Consider the following 23234-nt stretch of genomic DNA (forward strand, 5'->3'; position numbering starts at 1 on the left):
AGCATCGCTGGAGGACTCATTAATACACAGACGCTGGCTCCCCCTTTTGGTTTCGATTCTGTAAGTTTGGGTAGGCGGGGCCTTGGGGGGCAAGATGTTGCATTTCTAACCAGCACCCAGGGAGGCTGATGCTGCTGGTCTGGGCACCACTGTGAGAACCACCGCGGTGTTGTCATGACCTGTTAACCTGCCCGTGTCCCTGGGTGAGCTCCTCTGGGAGTTCCCAAAGGCAGGATGACCTCATGTGCATTGTCATGCCCCCAGCGCTTGGCGCGTTAGCAGGAACTCAATAAATGCTCACGATTCATTGAATGAATGAGGGTGTGGATCATTGGCAACATCAGATTTATGTAAAACCCTTGGAATATAACAAGCACTATGTAGCTGTATTGGGGTTTTCCAGAGAAACAGAACCCATAGGATGTGTGTATGTGTGTGTGTGTATAATCTCTTATAAAGAGATTATAAGGAGTTGGTTCACATGACTATGAAGGCTGGCGAGTCCCGAGATCTGCAAGGTACATCAGCAAGCTAGAGGCTCCAAGGAGATGATGGGGTAGTTACAGGGTGAAGGCCAGCCGGCTAGAGACCTAGGAGAGCTGAAGTTTCCATTTGAGACTGAAAATAAGAAAAAGCAATGTCCCAGTTCCAAGGCAGTCCATTAGGAAGGATTCTCTGTTCCTGGCGCTAGGGTCAGCCCTCTTGTTGTCTTCAGGCCTTCAACTGTTTGAACGAGGCCCACCCACATGAAGGAGGACAATCTGCTTTACTCAGTCTTTAGATTTGAATGTTCATCTCATCCCAGAACACACCCACAGATATACCCAGAATAATGTCTGACCAAAGATCTGGACTCCCCAAAGCCCCGTCAAGTTGGCACATAATAAAATTAATCATCACAGTACATGTGTGTGTTTCAAAGGCACACAAAGGAGTCCCACCTCTGATGGGGGTTGCACAGGAGCAGGGGGAGTTAGGGATATGCTGGCAAGCAGAGGGGTCTTCATCTTCCTGGCCCCCAGGGGTTCAGATCTTGTCAGGTCTTTGAGCCACAAGCCCCTCCGACCAAACCAGGAAGACCAGCAGGTGTCCAGTGGGCTCTCCCTCCACACCCCACTCTCAGCATGGGGTTTGCTGTGCTCAGCGCTTTCCCAGCCCCATCTTGAACACATTAGCCACCCTATTCATGTTGGCTGCAGGAGATTACATTTTCCATGGAGAGAGAGGGAGAGGAAAAACCTCACTGAAGGAATAGTCTCTCCTTTGTTCCCCTGAGCTCTCTGCTCCTTAAGTGGACCCCCCTCCCTGATGCCCCTATCTGATTTCAAGGAAGGAAAATGGAGCCAAGAAAGAAATGGAGCAAAGGGGCTGGGTGGGTTTGGTGGAGGAGGGGTTCTGGGAGAGGGGAACAGGTGAGGGAGGGAATGGGGTGATTGGGAGAGAAGGGGACACAGGGCCCGTAGGGGACTGGTTCATTTGGCTCTGGGGGGGCAGCCCCCTCCATGCTGGGCCTTCTGAACTCCATGCTGGCCACTCTTTCACAATGGTAGAAAGAGCAGGGGTACCTGGGTGGCTCAGTGGGTTAAGCCACTGCCTTCGGCTCAGGTCATGATCTCAGGGTCCTGGGATCGAGTCCTGCATCGGGCTCTCTGCTCAGCAGGGAGCCTGCTTCCTCCTCTCTCTCTCTCTGCCTGCCTCTCTGCCTACTTGTGATCTCTCTCTGTCAAATAAATAAATAAATAAAAATCTTTAAAAAAAAAAAAAAAGAAAAAAGAAAAAGAAAGAGCACTGGACTTGGAATCTCAGTGTCTCTCCACAGGCTTGTCACCTCACCTTCTGAACCTCAGATATGAACTGTTCTTATAGTCTCAGAGCTGTTCTGGTGATCAAAATCAAGTGTAATTCAACGACACCAAAAAGGATTCATTAAAATGAAAAAAATAGTCAGTGATAGTCAGATGCCCTAGGATGTGAGGGCCAGGTCTTGCAGAGAGAGGCAAAGAGGCTGCCCGGGTCGCAGATAAAACCCTACAGCCTGCCTTTTTCCTCAGCCGTCTGTTCTGACCTTGGGGCTCAGCACCTCCTCCAAGGGCGTGCCCATGGCAGTTTCGGAAGTTTCCTCTTTCTTTTCCCAAGCCTCTGATGGCCTTTTTGTGCCCATGGTTTCTACTGACTCCATCTGTTGGAGAGCTAAGCTGTTACACCTACCTCCCCAGACCCAGCCAGTAAAAGGCTGAGCTGCACCTAGAATTTAGCCCTTGTCCCCATGTTTTCCACCCTCCATGCTTTGGGGGACCATTGCCCTGGGAATCAGGATGCCATATACCAGTCCAGCTCTGCCACTGTTTGCTCTGAGACCTCAGGTACAGAACTTCCCTGATCTGGCTTCCGATGACTCACTGTTAAGTCGTGAGGCTGACCCAAGGAACCTCTTGGTTTCCTCTCAGGTCTGATGGCCTGCCAGGCCAGTTACCAGGTAACCAGAAATACCTGGAGTGCGGGTCTCCCTATCTAAGTAGCTGTTGTAAGTGTGATGCACACAGAACAAAAGAATTTCTGTTCTAACAAGAGTGGGTCAGGGGACGGTTTTATGCATTCAGCTAAACAACCAGAGAAATAATATACATGTTGTCTGTGAATCCACCCACCACCCATGACAAAGTAAGGATATGCCCCAGATGGAGCATGAACTGAGGGGTAGGAATCTGCTCCTCTCTCACTGGTCTTGGATGTTGGGTTCCTCTTATAGCATGGTAATATATGGAATTTCTAAGGGTAATTTTAACTATGTGGGTTTTTTGGCCTTACACACTGTAGTTAGATGTCTGTGGTTATAAATATCTGCAAACTCAACCCAAACAGGCTTATATGGTAAAAAGTAGTTATTGCTTATATATTTGAAAAGTCCAGCAGCATATCTAGCTTCAGGTAGAGTTTGATCCAGGGGCTTACAGTATCATCAGGACTTCAGCCCCTTCTCTTAATGCTTCTTTCAGCCCTCCCCCCCTTTCCATACATCAGCTCACAACTCTCATTGCCACAAGGTGGCTGCCGGCAGTTCCATGGCTAACATCTACATATGGCATCTGGAGAAAAGGAACTACTTTGGTCCCTGAGTCCCAAGCAGAAGTCCAGAGATTCACTCTGATAGGGATGACCCTGACTTAATCACTGCAGCAGGGGATAAACTTGGCCTTGCCTGAGGTATGTGCTCAGTCCTTAGAACTGGGAATGGAGCTAGATTCCCTGGATCCCCAAGCAAAAATGAGGACTGTGGGAAGAGAGACATGGGAACCAAGGAAGCGAGCAACACTGACTAAATGGAAGGTGGGTCACTCCTTTGCACAGAAAATACTCTATTTCTCAGTAACACTTTTTCTGGGCACTGAACTTGGGGTTCCTCTTAGGTCAGAGGCAAAGCTGAAAGCTCCTGAAACTGCTACTGCAGCTCTGGACCATCAGCCAGAATGTCAGATTAGCCGATAGGTACCTCTTTACTGAGGGCCTTTCAGGCCACTACCCAGTGCTAGTCCTGACAATAAGGCCAGACGAGGACATTTCAGCCCTCAAGGAATTATGACACTGAAATCCCTCCTGCAGCAGGCAGCAGGTATTACACACTAGTTCATGTGGGAAAGCCTGGGGGTAATCAGGGAGGGCTTCCTGGAGTAGATGGGAATTTTGCCAAACTCAAACAAAAATTTTGCGGGAACGATGGTGTCTGGGGTGGGATGTGCACACCACCGGGCATGAGCAGGACAGTATACTTGGGGCACAGAAATAAAATAATTCAAGTTCTGTTTAAATTTATATTTTATCTGAAAAAAAAACATTACTTATCTTTAAGATACAGACTAACAGTTTCACACAGGTGTAATTGACATGTAAATTTATACACACTGGAGGTACATGTTACCTTTTTTTCTGATAGGAGCATGCATTTGAAAAGGTTCAGAGACTGAAATTGCCTTGAAGGATGGAGCCAAGGATAAGGAAAAGTCAGGAAATCCCAGGGGGCCCTGTTGGAGAGGGTGTGAGTTACAGAGCCAGGGCCCCTCCCTGTCTTAGCCTGTGACCTGCTGGGAGCCAAGGAGCCCCACCCCCAGCGAGGCCACCACACCTGCCTTCCTCAGGTGGCCCTCTTTCTGGGGAGTTCCTCCCTTGGCAAGGCCTTGCTTCTCTAGAGGACAGCCACCAGGGAGGGGTCCGCCAGGGGCTGGGGCCGAAGCCTGACTCCAGTTCTCCCATCTGCAGCAGCTCGGCTCCCAGAAGAATGCTGGGAGCCCACAGCCAGTGAGTCACAGCACACTGCGCATGGAAAGGGCCCGATGCTCGCCATGACCTTTGGGGTTTGTCTTCCCGTCTGGTGCCCACACCACAGGGATTGGTGTCCTGCCCCCAGAGGCACAGCAGGCCTGATGCTGCAGATGGCTATATAAGGGGACAGCCGGGGCTGCCAGACCCCAGGAGCCATTTGGCTGGTCTTGGTGGTGACGCAAACATTTTCCCTGGGCTTGGGCAGTTACCCCCTCACAGTGAGATTGAATCATATCCTCAAAACCTCAAGCCTGACAGGCACACGTAACGCCAAGCCTCGAGAGTGGTAAAGAAGGCTGACCCAGGCCCTCACTGCATGGCAAGGAAATATTTGGAACAACACAGACAAAGCTGTCCCAGGAGAACCGGTCCCAGCTCTGTCACAGACAAACTGGGGGATCTAGGTCAGCATCCCTCCTGGGGGTCTCATCTTCTGCATCTGTAATATGGGGACAGTATGCCCTGTCCCGTCACCTCTTGAGATGCCAGTGTCCCCCCGGGGGAAATGCATTCTGGAGAATGGACATGGGATGTAGGGGCTGGCCCATGACCTTAGTCTTTCTGCATAGGTTACTTCAATGTAGCACCTCTGTTTCCTGATGACTTTTGACATCTGTGACTTCGCACAGAGATAGTATGGGGGTTGTTAACCCCATTTCACAGCCAAGAAAACCAAGGTCCGGAAAGTTCAATGACCTTCAAGACCACACAGCAAGCTAGAGTCCAGAAGAGCCCCTACAATCTCAACCCAAAGGCCTCTCCCTGTACTGGGAGTTTTACCCAATAGGCCCCCAACAGAGGCCTCAAAGTTCCAATTCATAAAATGGGCAGAGTTGTGAGGATCTGCCTTGTCAGGATGCTGGGGTGTTTTCTAGAAGACACATGGAGATAGCTTTTCTAGCAGATGGCCCTGGGTTTTCTGATGTAGAGCCTGCTGAGCCTAGTTCTCCCAGAGGCGCCCTATGAGGTATTCCTCAAAGGCACTCTTTCCAGCAAGCACTCACTCTCAGGTGGTGGGGCCCTGGAGGGAAGTCTGAGTCACCTATCAGGTTGACCTTGAAAACTGGAGCAGCCAGAAAACCCAACCCGGAGCCCAGGCCTCACTTACTGATAGATAGCTCCCTCCCCTCCCTGTTTCTCTCTCTCTCCACCCCACTCTCTACCTCTCTCCTTCCTTCCTTCCCTCCCTCTCTCTTTGTCTCTCTGTCTCTCCCTCTCTCTCCCCACTCCCCTTGCTAGAAAGAATTGCAACAGCCTTGACCACACAATCACTCACAGAATTAAGTAGCCAAAAATCACGGTCGTCTAGACAAACAGATTTTATGGGTCCTGTTAAATCCTGCTGGTCAAAAATAGGCAGGCTTAATTAGCGGATATATTTAGAATCTGTCATTATCTGGTTCCCAGGGGAGAAAGCTCAGCTCTTATTTCATAAACTCTAATTTCAAACAGAGCTCTGTTAACCTTCCCCTTCAGACCTATTGTGCTTCCCTGACAGCAGTGAGAGGTGGACAGGAGTTGGGTCCGGGGGAATTTGACCACAAGAAGCCACTGGAGTCCTGGGTAGCCTGAACCTCAAAGCCTGTCCCCTCTCAGCCATCAGAAGTCAGAAGACACGATGGCTTCTTTGGGCAGTGTCACCAGGGATGGGGAGCTGCGGGGAAAGCAGGCGCCCAGAGTGGTCTGTATGTCCCACCGTCTCCCTGTGCCTGTACCACAAGCTCCACTGTTGTCTGCTGCCTGTGCCTTAGGGCCTGGGAGGCCTCTAGGGCACCGGAGGCCTCTAGGGCACTGTGAGCTCTGGCACCTTCTGTCCCTGCCAGGGCTTCATTCTTGAGTCAGGCCTGAGCAGAGGAGGTGGTCGCTGGCTGAGAGTAGCACTGGAGGCCCAGAGGGTTCCTGGCATCTAAAATCAAAGTGTGGGCCAGGCTATGTTCCCCTGCAGGATCTAGGAGAGACTCCTTCCTTGCCTCTTGTAACTTCCATGTGGCTCGGCATTCCTTGTTTTGTGGCTGTGTCCCTCCTGGCTCTGCCTCCATCTGTACACGGTTTTCGCCTCTCTCTGGGTCTCTCTTCTGTGTTGAGCCTACGAGGACACCCAGTCATTGGACTTAGGGCCACCTGTGTTATCTAGAATAACTTCATTTCAAGATCCCTTATTATAACTGCTAAGACCATCTTTCCAAGTAAGGTCACAAAAGGCATAGGCTCAAGGCAGAAGCCCCAGCTGGGGGCCTTGCCCACCTTGTACAAAGATTCAGTCATTCACTCGTGGCTCTGGAGGCAGCCATGAGTGACCGCTAGACACCATGCCCAGTCCTTGAGTCCCCAGCGGAAAGACTGTCCGAAGGGAGCGAAATCTCCATTTGGGTTGGGATGCTGCTTGCTGTCTCAGCTTTGCCCCAGAGCCAGGACCTTTGGCTTCCCAAGGTGAGGAATGAGGCCCTCCACAAGTCCTAACACATTGCCAAGACTCTATGGCTCCAAAACCATCATTCCTCTGCCTGAATGACCACCATTACCACCGTCCATTTATTTGACAAACTCATAAACATCCATCAAGACCCAGCCCAAGCACACCTCCTCCATGATGTCTGCCCTGCTCTCTTCTCCCAGGAACTAAGTTCCATCTCGTTTGCAGCAGGGCCCTTATGGTCTTCATCTCTGTATCTAGATCCTGGCAAGGGCCTGGAGTAGGTCACAGGCCTCATGACTTCATGCCGAATGCCCGGCATCCCTCTCCGTGGGAGACAAATATCTGAGCTGGAAGGTCTGCACACAGCTGCCCCTCAGGATTTCCTCCTGCCTTCCTTACCCCATCTTTCCTTCAATACCACCCTCCCTATTCCATCCTCTGCCAGGAAGAAGCCAAGAAGCCCCTCCTCCAACATCTTTACATGTCTTCTTTTCCTTCCCAGGCTGGTTGTAGGTGCTCCGTTGGAAACCAATGGCCACCAGAAGACAGGAGACGTGTACAAGTGCCCAGTGACCCATGGGAACTGCTCCAAGCTCAACCTGGGTAACATGAGCCTCTGGTCTCCCCACAGTGAGGCCAACAGCCATCTAGGGCAGGACCTGCTTTAAAGTGCATCTATGCCCATAGTCCTGTCAGTTTCTCCCAGCCACCCTGGGTTCGCTGCCCCCATTCGACAGATGAGCAAGCTGAGGCCAGAGAGAGGAAGCCACTTTCCCAGAGTCACACCAGCTTGTCTGGGGCCAGCCAGGATTCAAACCTCAGCCTCTGTTGCTCTTTCTGATTCCTCCACTGCCCATGAATGTGAGGCTTTCTCTCCCAGCAGGAGAAAAACATTCCCTGTCTTCTTTCCAGTTTTGAAGTAATAACAATGGCTAATATTCATATATCTTCTATAATGTTAGCCATGTGCCAGGCACTAGTTTAAGCATTTTTAGAGATTTTGACTCATTTAATCCCCTCCACGACCATTCAAGATTTGAGGTAACAAAGGAGGGAACGGCAGCGGGGTGGGGGGGCTTGACGGAACCTGTCGAGAGTCACTAGCTAAGCAGTAGTGAGGCCGGGATTCCAATCCAGGCAGCCTACTGCCACCCGCAGTCAATGAGCAGCACGGCCTTTCTGGAAATAAAGGCTTTGTCCTCACCCAAGAGCCCCGCAGAATCTGTGGGTGCAAGTGTGTGTGTGCACATACCTGGGCATCTGTGAAAACACACACGCTAATCGTGTGACACACTTCCACCTGTGCTAAACACCCGACCGTGGCTGGGCCATCACTGCGCTTTCCGAAGGGAGCAAAATCTCCATTTGGGCTGGGATGCTGCTTGCTGTCTCAGCCTTGCCCCAGAGCCAGGATCTTTGGCCTCCCTGCTTTCTAGAAAGGCCACCTCTGCCCTCCAGCAGCCGTGGGGTGGGGCTTCCTGGAGAGATGAAGCTGGGGGGGCCTGGTTGGGGAGGCAGCAGAGCTTCAAGAGATAAGCAGATGAACGGAAAGGCCAGCATCAAAGAGAAAGCCCAAGAACCCAGATGCCCAGGGCGGCCAGCTGTCCCATCACATGGACACTCCTGCTGTCCACATCTGCGTCAGCACTGTGGGTGGGAAGTTCAAACCCCAGCACAGCCGGGGCCCAGACTTCAGTAAGGAAACAGTCTAGGGGGAGGCGGGAGCCTCACTGGTGGCTCACAGAACCCAGTCTTCACCACCCTGAAGGCACAGGCTTCTGGAACAAGTCAAGCTGGGTGTCTTCTTCCAGCTGGACAGTTTCTTTGCTGTGTGTCCATAAGGAGCTCACATCCTCTCTCTGAGCCTCTGTTCACTCATGTGTGAAGTGAGGAGGGTGGACTCAAAGACCCTAGGATCCATTCCAGGTCTAATAGGTCCCCAAACTTTACTAAAAGCCTAGTATGTGCCAAGCACTGTCCTAGCTCTGGGAGATACAGCAGGGCACAAGAAACCAAGGGCTCTGCTGGGAGAGGACAGTAAGCAAGCAGATAAACTAGAAAGCAGGTAGAGATAGACAGGCATAATGCTATAGGTGAGGGTAAATGTTGTGTGACCAACCCCAATGCTATGAGAAGAGAGACTGGGTGGGGGAGGAAGTGGGGAGCGGATTTTACCTCAGCAAGGTGGTCAGGGAAGGCCTCTTTAAGCAGGTAACATTCAAGCAAAAGTCTGATGGCAAGGAGTCAGTTGGGGCCAGAGCATGCCAGGCAGTGGGAGAGCACATGCAAAGGCCCTGAGGTGGGAATGAGCTTACTCTGTTGGAGGGCAGAAAGAAGGGCCATGCAGCTGGGTCAGAGGGAGCAAGGAAGGGGGCAGGAGGTATAAGCACTGGGCTCAGGGCTAGGGACGCTGAGAGAAGCTCCTGGTCCAGGTGGGGACATAGACACATGGACTCATCATTTAATTTCCTCTACTGCTCTGATTTCCAGTGCAGATCCTATTTCCTTCCAAAGGAGGAGGAGCGCCTGCTGGCAGTGAGAGCCCTGAAGCCCTCAGGCCCTGGAAAACATTCCTGAACTGGGGCATATGCTGGGAGGTAGTGGGCAGCAAAGTGAGTCAGGGCAGAGGAAAAGAACTGATTGGGAAGCCCTTCATTTGAAGAGTGTTTCTTTCCCTCCCACTGAGGAGAAAGTGTAGGGCAGGAAGACCATCTGTCAGTTTATCCCCACAGTGGAAAACGCAAGGCTGGGAAACCTGACTCCTGGGTTTTCCTATGACTTTTCCAGGCTGTTAGCCTTACCAAGCCAGGAATGTTCTTTCTTCTCTCTCCAGGGAAGGCTAAATGGGTGGCAGACATTCACAACTCAATGTGAAAAAGCCTGTCACTGGTGCTGTCTTCCTGACACCTGGATAAAGTCAGGGGTTTAATGAAGGGCAGAGGCTCAGGCAGAGGATGTGATTCTGGAAGGCAGACTCCATGTGAGGAAGAGCTTGTGCCCCACGGTCCTCAAACAGACCAACCAAGGGGCACCTGGGTGGCTCAGTGGGTTAAAGCCTCTGCCTTCGGCTCAGGTCGTGATCCCAGAGTTCTGGGATCTCGTCAGGCTCTCTGCTCAGCAGGTATCCTGCTTCCTCCTCTCTCTCTGCCTGCCTCTCCCTGTCTGTCAAATAAATAAATAAAATCTTTAAAAAAAAATACCAACCAAGAAAGATACTAGTCTCTCCTGCTCACAGAGGGGCAGACTGAACCAAAAAGAGGGTAATGATTACCCCAAGTCCACAAGGCCTGTACACAGCAGGGTGTGAGCTTGAGTCTCCCCTACCATGCTCATCTACTTCCGGGTCAGCAGTCTGACTAAGGACTTTGGTCACTGAGACCAGGGGGAATTAGATCGTGCATGGTGAGGTAAGGTGAGGTGAGGTAAACTGAGGTGAGGTTAGATGGGTGAGGTGAGCTGAGGTGAAGTGAGGTGAGGTTAGATGGGGTGAGGTGAGCTGAGGTGAAGTGAGCTGTGGTGGAGTGAGGTGGGGTGGGGTGAGGTGAGGTGGGGTGGGGTGGGGGCGTGCCCCTGACACAAACAGAGGGCAGAACTACCCAAGCTGCTGAAGGGTGGGAGGTTGCCCAATCAGAGCTTGCTTAGAGCTTCCTCTCCAGATTTCTCTCTGACACCCCACTGCCACTACTGCCCTGCCATCAGACAGGACAGCTTGGGAAGGAATGGTGCACAGCCTGGACTCAAGTCCCCACTCTCTCATCCACCAGCAACTGACCTCCTAGAAGTCACTAACCTTCTCTGCATCTCTATTTTCTCATCTGTGAAATGGAGATGTTGACTCCTGGGCTCCCAAGACCAAGAGGGGTCCTGGGAGGGCACGTGTGGGCAGTACTTTGTAAATGATATAGGCATTATGAAAACACAGGGTTATTACTATTCTTTTCTCTCCGGCTTCTCTGGATAGACAAAACAAAACAATCCCAGTCACTCGCAATCTCCAGCCAAGAGGGGCTGGATTTCAAAAGGAGCCTTACTACCAACTGAGGGAACCCAGAAAGAAAAACAGCCAACGCAGCTGCCCCACCCCCTGCCCACAGCAGCACAGTGAGGCGTCGAAGCTCCAGCCTCTGCTAATGGCCAGCTCCAGGCCCCCCTCATCAAACTGACAGCCTCCGCCAAAGCTAAATGCGAACTGTTCTCAGTGGAGGTCACCCAAGTCCTTGGAAGTCAACAGGGAAGGCATCTGCTCGCCCTTCACAGTACGGGAAGACTGACCTGCTCTCCATTTGATGAAATGCCCGGCTCACTTCCCCCCAAAACTCTACCCCCTGCCACATGCCCACACACGTGTGTACACTCCAACACACATCCATCGACATATCAGCGCTGGGGAGGTCAAGCTTGTCTCCTTCCCTTCAGCAGCCTGGTGCAATGATTTCGTCAGACCTTCACAGAATTTTTTGAGCAATTCTAATGTGCCCCAGCCCTGTCCCAACACTCAGGTGGCTGCTGGTAGTCCGGCTCCTAATCAGCTCTCTTGGCAGCCCACCACAGAACGACATTCTCGCAAGACCTCACACATCTCTAGAGAGCTCTCGCTGCCCCTTGAGAGAATCGGCTATCACATGCCCATTTATCAGATGAACAGAGAGGACACGAGGAGGACATGGACTGCTAAGTTTTGATGGCAGACTGGCTTGAAGGAAAATGTGGAGGGCACACTGACCAGAGGAAGCCAGCCTAAGTCGGGTGCCCTGGAAGAGGCAGGACGGGACACATGAGGAATACTAGGGACCGGTCAGATGTCTGGAGGGAAACGCTGGACTGGGCAATGCTCAGCCGAGTGCTTACTGTGTGACCTTGAGCAGGTTGCTTGGCCTCTCTGAGACTCAGTTTCTTCATCACACAGGGAATAGTGAGGAAGTAACAGGACCATGTCTGGGCAAGACCTTAGGATAGCATGAAGGGCTGCCTGGACGTGCAGGCGAACAAGGGCTCCAGAGGGGCAGGGGGAATCAGGGAGGGCTCCTCCTGGCCCTGACCCTGCACAGGCACCTCTGGGGGCTGACAGCCGTAGCAGGCTCTGGGCAAGGGGGTGCAAGGCTCCTGGCTAAGTTTCTCCCTCCCACCCCAGGAAGGGTCACTCTATCCAACGTGTCTGAGCGGAAGGACAACATGCGCCTCGGCCTGAGCCTGGCCACCAACCCCAAGGACAACAGCTTCCTGGTAAGAGCCACCCACCCCACCCTCTCTCCACATCCCTGCCCCTCTTACCCACCCCCCAGACCCTCTGCTTGGGGCCAGGAGAGGCAGGGGGTGAGTTACTGTCTCCTTATACACTCGCACTCTGTCCACACGCTCAGGGAACAGCTCTGCCTCTGATTCCTGTCTGTACCATTCTGCCAGCATGCCCTCAGCTTTTGAGAGGCACAGCCCTGGCAAGAGACCATACTGAGCTCTTTGTGTGCATACCTTGGGATGCGGGATGGACAGCCCGAAAGGAACAGGAAGCAAGATGGGCAGCAGTGTGAAGGGGGTTCATCCCTCCTGGAGAGCCAAACTTTTGAGGCAGGGGAGCCGAATCTCTGCTCCAGGTTCGATCAAAGAACCAGGACACACCACACACCCTAGGAAGTGTCTGAAGGAAAGCCATAAATGAAAGAACATGGATTTATGACAACTGAGGGAAGAGATACAGAATGGCCCCCCCAGACTGCGCAGGGTTAAATGGAAAGGCTTCCTGGGGGAGGTTTTTGATTTGTTTTTTTGAGAAGAGACAACGGGTCTTAGCAAGGAAGAAAGAAGAGGGGTTATCTGTGCTGAAGAGGCAGTGATGTGCTGAGCCCAGTACCGGCCACAGGATTCAGCAGTCAACAGAGCACCTGCTCCCTGGAGCTTCCGTTCTGGTCGGGGGAGAGCTGATAAGCCAATGAGTAGTGTAAACCTGATGTTGGGGCAGGAAGGCCAGTCGTCAGAGGTCTCTGCACCCTGCCCAGGCGAGTGCTCCCCAACTTTGCACACAGTCAGCAAGGGTGGGTGGCCTCGTGGCAGGCACTGCTGCTCCTTGCCACCAGGGGTTGGGCAATGGTGGAGATTCAAAACAGGATCCTGCTGGGACAGATAGTTCTAGAAACAGCTGCAGAAGAGCATTTCAGAGAAACATTACCCCAGAAAGCCCAATAAAATGACCCACTCGTTTTAAGATGGGAGGGCTTGTGTTGCTCTATGTTCTTGTCCAACAATATGTTTCTGTAGACAGATGGGACATTCAGGGTGTGGAGCACCAGACACCAGAACAACAAGATGAGTGGCATGCTCAGGGGTGACAGAGAGCAGAGTGGGCCTGCCAGGGAAAGTTCAGAGGTACCTCGGATGTGGTCAGCCCACATCCCTTCACCATCTCAACCAAGGACAGACAGGACACTGGGTCTTGTCCACACGCAGACCTGTCAGGGGCTTTGTTGCTACTCCCTTTTCCTTCTGAGGCTCCTTATCATGTTCTTACCAAACTGATTTCCTCTACTTCACGAGGTGGCTGAAGGCCCAAGAAGGAGGGTGTGACACACCCCTCTGGGGCTTCTGTGGGTGGGTTAAGTCCCTGGTTTGTAAATGGCAACTTTCACTCACTTATTAACCCATCCATTCATCCATTCACTCATCAGTCCATCCCCCAACCAATTGTTTATCTCTCCATTCATCTGTTCATCCATCCTTTCACTCATCCTTCCGTCCATCCCTTCCTACACCCATCCACCACCCATTATCCATCATATTTCCGTCCATCCATTTTCCGTCATTCATTCACCCACTTGTCCATCTATCATCTATCCACCTATCCACCCAGCTACCATCTATCAGTCTAGCTGTGCATCCATCCTCCACCCTTCTACCCACGCACTCATCCATCCATCATCCGTCCACCCACTCATCCGTCCACTATCTGTCCGTCTATCCATCCGTCATCATCTAGCCATCTCTCCATCCATCCATCATAATCTATCCATCTATCCCTCCAGCTAACACCCATCACCCACCCTCCTTTATTCTCCCCTCTACTTCCAGAAAGAAAAATTTACTGGAGCTTCAACAAAGGACAGAGATAAAACAAAACCCTTAAAGTCTGGCTGAAAAAAGAAAGCGGATTAAAGAAAGGAATTAGAAATGGAATAATTATTTTTCCAAACCAAAGGAAATTACAGCACAAAATTTAATCCCGTGTTTCCTGGCAGCAGGACAAAAATGGAGGCATGGGGCCGGGCTTTTTTTTTTTTTTTTTTTTTTAAATGACCCTGACCCTGAGGGGACTCATCACTCAGTCTTTAAATGAGAAGCTGACATCAATGTGTTTGGTAGCAAATTTCAGAGAAGGAGCAGAACCATTCTTTTTTCTTTCCCCAGTAAAATGGATGGGCATGTTGTTGGGACCCAGTCCTGGAAGTTTTCCCAGTAAAGACCTTCAGGGGACCTCTTCAGACAGAGAGGCTCTTCTAGTGACCTTGAAGGGTCCACTCCCATGGGTGATGCTGTGTGGTGGGTGGGGTGGACAAGAAGAGTGAAGGAGAGTCACAACTCTCCTTGGGATAGGAGGTGATTGATGGGATGGGATGATGGGATAGAGAATGGGACCCTTGAAAAATACAACAAAGAAGGATTCTACCACTCATTTTTCTCCATTCCATCTGAAACCAAGGGAACTAGAACACATTAGAGCAAGAAAGATCTCAGTTAGACTCCAGAAAACTCTCTAAATCCTTGGAGTACCAATCCTCAAATAAAGGATGTCTGTCCGGGGTTATGGAGGTTGAGTTCAGTCAAAGGCTGTTAGGCCTGGACCCTCTGGAGATGCCCCCTGCCCCCCACCCCCTGACTAGGGGGTCTTCCCTGTGCTTCGCAGGCCTGCAGCCCCCTCTGGTCTCACGAGTGTGGGAGTTCCTACTACACCACAGGAATGTGTTCGAGAGTCAACTCCAACTTCAGGTTCTCCAAGACGGTGGCCCCAGCTCTCCAAAGTAAGTAGCTTCAAATCTGCAGATCCATGCTGCGTGGCCATGGGAGACTCTGAAATATCCCTGGTAATGGTCCCCTCTGATTGGTGGTCCTGGATATCAGGAAGCTCTACCCAGCTTGCCCAGAGCCTCATGGAACACAAAACCTCCCACTCACTCCCTACCCGCCAAGAAAATCTGGAGGAATAATGTTCAGACCTTGTCTCCCGCAAGCCCAGACTACTTGGCTCTGAGCCTCACTATTTCCTCTGGGCTGAACACCATCCCCCAAGCAGCTGCTAACCCAGTTTATTGAGGGTGACGGGATTAGCACCTCTAGCGAGCAGCAGCCCCCCTCCAAACAACGTGGCCCAATCAGAGATGGAAGGACTGTGCTTGGGGGCTGGGGTGGGTGGGGAGGAAGCATCAGCGCAGCAGGGACTGCAGAGTGATCCTTTAAAGTGTAAGGAGGAGGTGTTGATTCTGTGCTCACAAAGTGGCCAAAGGAAAGGCAGAGCTGTGGCTGGCAAGTCTGGTCACATGAAGTGTGAATGGGGAACCTCACCCCAGGCCAACAAATGACCATCTATCGGCCCATCAGTGTGCTGGGAGTTTATCCGACTCAGATCCCAGGGCACCGCCCACCGGAGGCTCTAACTCTAGGTCTAGAACAAGCCCCAGGGTGTGCATATGCCTGAGTGAGGGAGAATGTGTGCATGTATTCACCAGAGTGTGTGTTCCATCCTGTTTAGGAACCCCAGATCTAACTCAAAGTTCTTCCCAAGATGCTTCAAAAAAAAAAAGGTGAAATCGCAAGAATCAGCAATAAGAAATGCATTCTAATAATAAAGATGGCTTAAAAATCAAAGAAACCTGGTTCCTACCCCTAGATTAGGAATTCCCCCTAAATAAGGAGTTTCTGTCTTGTCAAGTCCATGGCCGCCCACACCACACAGATGGCCACAGGCATTAAGCTAAACCAGATTGGAAAAGGACAAAGCTGTCCGGCTCTGGAAGCCCAGAAGAAATGGGCCATCACGCGCTGCCCACAGTGGCAGGTGGAGTGAGAATGTCCGCATTCAAAGCCGCCACCTTTCGTCTCTGGTGAGCACTGACTCCAGCCCTTCAGGATTCAGGAGTTGCTGGAATGGTTAGCGCTCAGAAGCCTCCTGCCATGTTGCCAAAAAGTAGACTTTACAATAGCGTGAAAATTCTCCAGTAGAAGTCAACAGGTACCCAATATTTCGATATGATATCATCTAATATAGTATTGGTCTATCATATCATATTGGGCTATCAATTTCAAAGTAACTGCAACCCCTCACCAATAGAAATAAGTTACTTAGATTTTAAAGGAAGCTTTTTGCGTTTGTTACAGTACCAGTGTTTCTTTGTTGATTTTTATTTTATTGATATTTATTTATTTATTTTTATTTAACTCGGTATTCATATTTTAAAAATATAGAGAAACATTTACATTCAGAGCAGAGATAAAAGTACAAACGCTTGACCTGATGATGTCATTGTCACATTAACAAAGTACTTTGCTTAAAAAGTAAATGAGGGGCGCCTGGGTGGCTCAGTCATTAGTCCCCTGCCTTTGGCTCAGGTCGTGATCCCAGGGTCCTGGGATCGAGGCCCGAATTGGGCTCCCTGCTTGATGGGAAGCCTGCTTCTCCCTCTCCCACTCCCTCTGCTGTGTTCCCTCTCTCACTGTGTTTCTCTGTCAAATAAATAAATAAAATCTTACCAAATAAATAAATAAAATCTTACTAAATAAATAAATAGGGACGCCTGGGTGACTCAGTTGGTTAAGCGGCTGCCTTCAGCTCAGGTCGTGATCCCAGTGTCTTGGGATCAAGTCCCACATCGGGCTCCTTGCTCAGCAGGGAGCCTGCTTCTCTCTCTGCCTCAGCCTGCCATTCTGTCTGCCTGTGCTCACTCTCTCTCTCTCTCTCTCTCTCTCTCTCTCTCTCTCTCTGACAAATAAATAAATAAAATATTTTAAAAAATAAATAAGTAAAATTTTTTTAAGATTTTATTTATTTGACAGACAGAGATCACAAGTAGGCAGAGAGGCAGGCAGAGAGAGAGAGGAGGAAGCAGGCTCCCTACTGAGCAGAGAGCCCGATATAGGACTCAATCACAGAACACTAGGATCATGACCTGAGCCAAAGCCAAACTCATAACCTGAGTTAAAGGTGGCTATAACCCACTAAGCCACCCAGGCACCCCAATAAAACATTTTTAAATATAAGAGGATCTGCTAAGATTTCTTGAGCACTGACTTTGTGCTCAGCCTTTAAAAGCCTCAGCTCCTTGATTCCTCATGGCAACCCTCTCCTATCACCATACCTGTTTTTACATGACAGATAACAGGCACTGAGACATTAGGTGATTTGCCCACGGTCACACACCTAGTGCCTGGCAAAACCAGGAATCAAACAGTCTGATGCCAGATCCCTCATCCTAAGCCCTTTACCGTTCTCCTAAAACATGAAACACTCATTTGGGCTAAAAGCAGTAAACGCAGCCTGCCCGTTACAGTAAAACCAATGACTGTGAGCTCCTGGTCTGGACAGGACAGAAGAAGGGCAGCCTTCTGGGCAGCCTCAGAAGAATTGGCCAACTGATGGTAGGCTGGATTTAAGCTTGGTTCAAACAGCCCAGCACAGAGAGGTTGAGAAGAGCCAGGAATTCCTGGGCTCAGCATTCATGATAATCAAATAAACGACTAGCCCAAGCAATTACAGCCCCCCAGCCCAGGATATCTGTACATGTGACAGGGTCCTTCTTCTGTTGTCCCCTGGACATACACCTAGGGAATCAGAGCCTGAAAGCACTGAGTTAGTGGGCAGCCATGACTGTGTCCCTACTTTCTAGGGTGCCAGACCTACATGGACATCGTCATTGTCCTCGACGGTTCCAACAGCATCTACCCCTGGGTGGAGGTTCAGCATTTCCTCATCAACATCCTGAAGAAATTCTACATTGGCCCTGGGCAGATCCAGGTGAGTATTTCCCTCCTCCTCTGACCAGGGCTCCCCAGAGGCTGGCCTGGGGCGTGGAGGAGCATCTTTGCACCTGCTAACTAGCTTTAAGTGCCCAGGCCCTGCAGCTCAGGACATCCATCTCTGGGACTATTTCAGGGGAGGCTCCACTTCACAGATCAAACCTATCTTTTGGCATTGATTCTCCCTATTAAGAGAGACCTTTCCTAGAGAGAGAGTTAGGAGGAAGGCAGGAAAGGTTGAGTGGATCCCTGCTGAGTGAGACACAGGGGAGAATTACACACTCGGATCCTGAGAGAAGACTAAGCGGAAGAGGGCGGGCATAGCCGTCAGCCCATGTCCAAAACACCGCCTGGCGAAAGACGGGGTAGATTCATTCTGTGCTGTTTTGGCCAGCCAAGTGAGGACTAACATATAGAGGGTACAAGGCGGCAGATTTCGAGTCACTCTAGGAAATTATTTTGTAACATTCAGAGCTGCTAAAAAGGGAGTGGTTTTCTCAAGAAGTAATGACTTGCACATAACGGGAAGATCATTTTTAGGGTATCGTGCGTGAAAGTCTGTCCTTAAAAAGGCACCAGATAAAGTTGGAGCCCATCCGACAGGAAGGTTTCATCATTCTAATCTTACTATAGGCCTTTAAGGGGGTTTTGTTTGTTTGTTTATTTTGAGGCTATTAATATTGTCTATACCTTATCAACCTTAGGAATAAAAGGTTTTCTTCCAAGTTTTTAGGAACCTTGGTTCCAGTATTTGGTGAAAAAATGTCATAGGTCTCCAGTCATGCTGCTCCTAATATTTTCAGCTTCAATCCTATGCTCAAGCGAGAAACATAACCTGTTGGGCCTTTCTTTATTTTTCTTTGTCTTTTTATTTTTAAGAAAGAGAGAGCGTGCACAAGCTAGGAGGGGCAGGAGGAGAAGGAGAGAAAGAGAATCCCAAGTATGGTTCCATGCGCTCAGCATGGAGCCCGAAATGGGGCTCGATCCCACCTCACCATCTCCCCCCCCGGAGAGGCATCTTCCATTCTCCTCACCCAGCCACCCCTCCATTCCCAGAGCTCTACAGGACTCTGCAGAACAACTTCCCTTCCCAATGACTCTCCCTTGGGAAGGTTTCCCACCCCTTCACACTCCCCAGGAGTCACAGACAGAGGGATGAATCCGGAGACCCTCACCGCCAACAGCCCAGCTTTCGGGGGTCAGAGTGTTCTGTAGCCCTCTCCCTCTCTCACAGGTTGGAGTTGTCCAATACGGAGAAGACGTGGTGCATGAATTTCACCTCAATGACTACAGGTCTGTACGAGATGTGGTGGAAGCTGCCAGCCACATTGAACAGAGAGGAGGAACGGAGACCCGGACGGCATTTGGCATCGAATTTGCTCGGTAAAAAAATAATAATTTTTTAAAAGTCCTAATAAAATAGAAAAAACGATAATGTACTTAAATCTCAGATAACTGTTCTAGTTCTACATTGCTGTATAACAAACCTCCATGTAATTCCATACCTTGAGACATTAATCCCTCCCAAGTTCAGGGTCAACTGGGCTCAGCTGGTCCGTTCTCTCTGGGTTCTCTCCTAGGGGTATAGTCTGGTATGTCAGCTGGGGCTCTTGTCATTGGTGGCGTTGACTGGACTGGACGTCAAAAAGGCAACCTCACGAGGCTGGCAGTTGTCTCGGGCTGTTGGCTGGGAGCTCAGTGTGTGCTGGAGACCTGAGCACCCACACATGGCCATCTGGCTCAGTTTACTCGTGGTGTAGCAGCCGGCTTGGAGAGGGAGCATCCCGAGAGTTTTCCAGGAGGCCCCTCCAGGAACTCTGAGACTGCCTTGACCTAGCCCCCAAAGTCCTGGATATAATTTTGCCATATTCTATTGATCCAGCAAGTCATTACGACCAACCCAGGTTGGTGGGGGAAGAGAATTTGATTCTGCCTCTTGATGGAGGAAAAGCAAGGTCACATCACAGAAGAGCATTTGGAAAGGGAGGTATTGCTGCAACCATCTTTGGAAAATGCGCTGCACCACAGAGACCCCATAAAAAGTGGGTAGGTTCCATGAGGGCAGAATCTTTTGTGGAGTCTGTGTCATCAATGGAGTATGAGGAACGTTGCTGAATCTCCCTAACTCCCAACATTGTAGACTAATGGAGCTGGCTCCTTAAAAATCATACCAGAACCCACTCACCATGACAATGAACATTCCCTCTTGACAGCGCCCTCACAGATGGCTCCATGCTCGCTCCGGTGACTTCGCCATTGCTCAGAACTCTGGCTCACCGCCCCCACCCCCCCCCCACTGAAATCAGGGAGTGCTTTCAGAAGTAATTCCCCAAGATGTTTGAGCTGAGGCCTAAACCCCAAAGGTGACTCCATCTAAGGTTAATGGCTTTTAATGTATAAATTCTACATCTACAAGTAAAAGTTCTGCTCTGTCCCTCGGGACCACAGGCCCATTTTCGTATAATCCCATCTCACATAGGATGAGGGGATGTTTTTCACAGAATTTAGCAGGAACACAGATTTCATGTGGTCAAATGAGGAAGCTTTTCCCAACCTTATAACTAACTCTTCATAACCAAGTTATGGCTCCACTAACGTACTTCTGTTTGCTGATAAAACTTGCCCTAGCATTTTTCCTAAATAACCTCCCTCTGTGAGAAGATGAGTCTTACTCATCCTCACGGATGAGTAAGGAACGGAGCTATTTTGCTATTTTGCCATCACTGGGATGAGCCCCTGAGGACCCCACACGCCCTCGTGAAATTGCTGGGACAACAGAGGAAGCCAGTGCCCACGGGCAAGCATTTCCTCGGTGGGAACTAACTGACTCATACAGGGTTGCAGCCCACCAACCCCAGATCATTTACGAGTGTGGGACCCACCAAGGAGTTTGAACAAGTCATGACTCATGAGCACGGCTGGGCCTCAGGTAATCCGGGCCTCAAGTGAAGTGTGAAATCTGATCTCAGCCTGCCAAGTCCCAAATTACGGGGGGTGCGTCTTAAAGTAAAAGGTTTGCTCTCCTCACTCAGTTATTCACAATACATTGTGTGTGTGTGTGCGCACCTGCCAAATTATAAAGATCGGGGCCATGGACTTGAGGGATTACAAAGATGGTAACCCATGGCCCCTCCTGGCCCAGTCAGGAGCTCTGACAAGCACCAGCTTAACTCAGAGAGGATGAAAGGCTGGGATCCACGGAGAGATTGTGAAGAGGGGCTGGCATCTGGGTGCCTGGGTGGCTTAGTGGGTTAAGCCTCTGCCTTTGGCTCAGGTCATGATCTCAGGGTCCTGGGATAGAGTCCCGAATCTGGCTCTCTGCTCAGCGGGGAGCCTGCTTCCTGCCCCTCTCTCTGTCTGCCTCTCTGCCTACTTGTGATCTCGGTCTGTCAAATAAAGAGGGGCTGGCACTTCTCTTGTTCTAGGAAGATGCCATAATTCAGTCAGGGAGAGGTGGAAAGAAGACATTCCACCAGCCAAAGACAGAAGAGGGGAAATGTCAAGGAATGTTACTATCTGGAGTCTTTTGACAATGGAATGGGGTTCCGGTTTGGGGGTATTGGGGCCAGATTGTGAAGATGATATTGTCATTGCTAAAACAACCATGAGTGGCCACTGAGGACTCTTAGGCTCGAGAGTGTTGCCATCAGATATGCCCATAAAGGTGAATCTGGTAGTCATGGATGGCTTGGAGGCCATGGACACAATGATGTGATTCCTCCGTAGTTCACTCAACACTTTCTATTAAGGGGAGCAAGCAGGAGGAAGGGCTCAGAGCGACAGAGGGATGACCAGGCCAGATTATGATGAGTTGGTGGGCCATTGTTAGGACCACGAGAAATGGGAGCCAGTGCAAATTTTGAGCAGAAAGGAGACATGGTATGGCCTCCTTGTCCATAGATCACTCTGGCTTCCAGAATGTGAGTTGTGAGTATCCAGCTCTCACTGCTCTCAAGGAACTTGTGATCTGATTTACAAAGGAACAAATCCAAGGCTTTTTACACAATAGAAAATTACAATTTTAAATTTGATGATTCATGTCAATATTCACCCCGTTGCAGATTCATACAGATAATCACATGATTCCACTACATGGAAATATAAACCTGAAAATTCTTGGCTCCAGATATAATAAAACCTGTTTCTCCCCTACCATACTTTTTTTCATGAGTTTTGTGGCTGGGCCTGACCCTTTCATGAGGTGATGGAAACATCTAGAATCTCCTTTGAGCGACTGGCAGAGTTCTCACTCCACTGGGTCAGGCTGATGCTCAAAATTTGCTGTAGTCACATCAAGTGTGACTCTAGCTTCCTTTAGTTCACAGCTCATATTAAAATTTGACTTTTTTTTTTTTTAGGCTAACTACAATATCATAGAGTTGAGAGAATGGTGGGTCTGTCTCTCTTAACTGGGAGCTTGAAGATGCTCTGAACTAGCTTCTTCCAGGCTCCATGAATTCCTGGATATTCAACCTCTAAATCATGCCCATGGGTTCATCAGTGTGTCTGGTGATGGGCTTCAACCTAGCATCATGGAGCTTAAATCTATGGGTCAGACCATATGGGATAGACCAGAGTCTATGTGGGAAACATTTATCTTCAGATCCTTACTGGAAAGTTCTACCTGCTGGGCCAGACTTTGGGTCCAGGCCATATCATTCCTACTCAGAACGTCATGGTATAAAGGAGGATTGGCCATAGAGGCACTGAGAGCCCGGGATGGTTCCAGAGCCGGGTTTCCTGCTTCTGAGATGGGCAGCCAGAGGCAAGAGCCTGTCCACAATGTTGTGGGCCAGAGGGCCAGGTCCCCAGTCCCTGGCTGCAGGGCCCAATAGGCAGGCTAAGCACCTGCTCCAGGCACTGAAAACAAAGTAAAAAGCAAGAAAGAGGAGTATTTGTCATGGATTTTGATATTTAATAGCTCCCAAAATAGAATCGAAATAGTCCTTGTGGGAAAAGTCAGAACTTCGTTCAGGCTGCATTCCGTGTATTTTACGGATTAATGTTGTTTGGGTGTTGAGTTACTTTGGCCCATCGCCCTTTCAGTGTGTAAGGAAGAGCTTCTCAAAATTAGATCTTTGGAAAAATACTGATGCCTAGGCCATGCCCCAGAGCTTCTGATTACATGCCCAGTTGGGGCCTGGACATTGGCATTTTTTTAAACTCCTCAGGTGATTCTAATGTACAGCTGGGATTTTAAACAACTAACTTAGACACCTTTAAGGTATCTAGAGGTCCCCATCTGGGGCACCTGGCTGGCTCAGTCTGTTAAACATCTGCCTCCAGCTCAGGTCATGATCCCAGGATCCTGGGATTGAGCCCTGGATCAGGCTTCCTGCTCAGTGAGGAGCTTGCTTCTCCCTCTGCCTCTGCCCCTTTGCTCCCACTCCTGGTGCAGTCGGTTAAGCATCCGACTCAGTCTGGGCTCAGGTCGTGAATCTCAGGTTCTTGAGATCAAACTGCACATTGGGCTCTGCACTCAGGAGGGAGTCTGCTTGAGATCCTT

At 50.1% G+C, this 23234-nt stretch overlaps 1 protein-coding gene across 1 annotated transcript in view; it reads left to right on the plus strand.

Annotated features, from left to right (window-relative positions):
- The window catches only part of ITGA11 (integrin subunit alpha 11), a 110647-nt gene that overhangs the window by 43391 nt on the left and 44022 nt on the right, over positions 1 to 23234 (plus strand). The window contains exons 3-7 of the mRNA XM_082736979.1: positions 7236 to 7336; positions 11865 to 11956; positions 14625 to 14739; positions 17599 to 17726; positions 18963 to 19111. Of these exons, the coding sequence (XP_082593105.1) occupies positions 7236 to 7336; positions 11865 to 11956; positions 14625 to 14739; positions 17599 to 17726; positions 18963 to 19111 (585 nt within the window). The remainder of the gene's footprint in view (positions 1 to 7235; positions 7337 to 11864; positions 11957 to 14624; positions 14740 to 17598; positions 17727 to 18962; positions 19112 to 23234) is intronic.

Source organism: Mustela nivalis, assembly GCF_964662115.1.
Source record: "Mustela nivalis genome assembly, chromosome: 6".
In the NCBI taxonomy this organism is placed as follows: Eukaryota; Metazoa; Chordata; class Mammalia; order Carnivora; family Mustelidae; genus Mustela; species Mustela nivalis.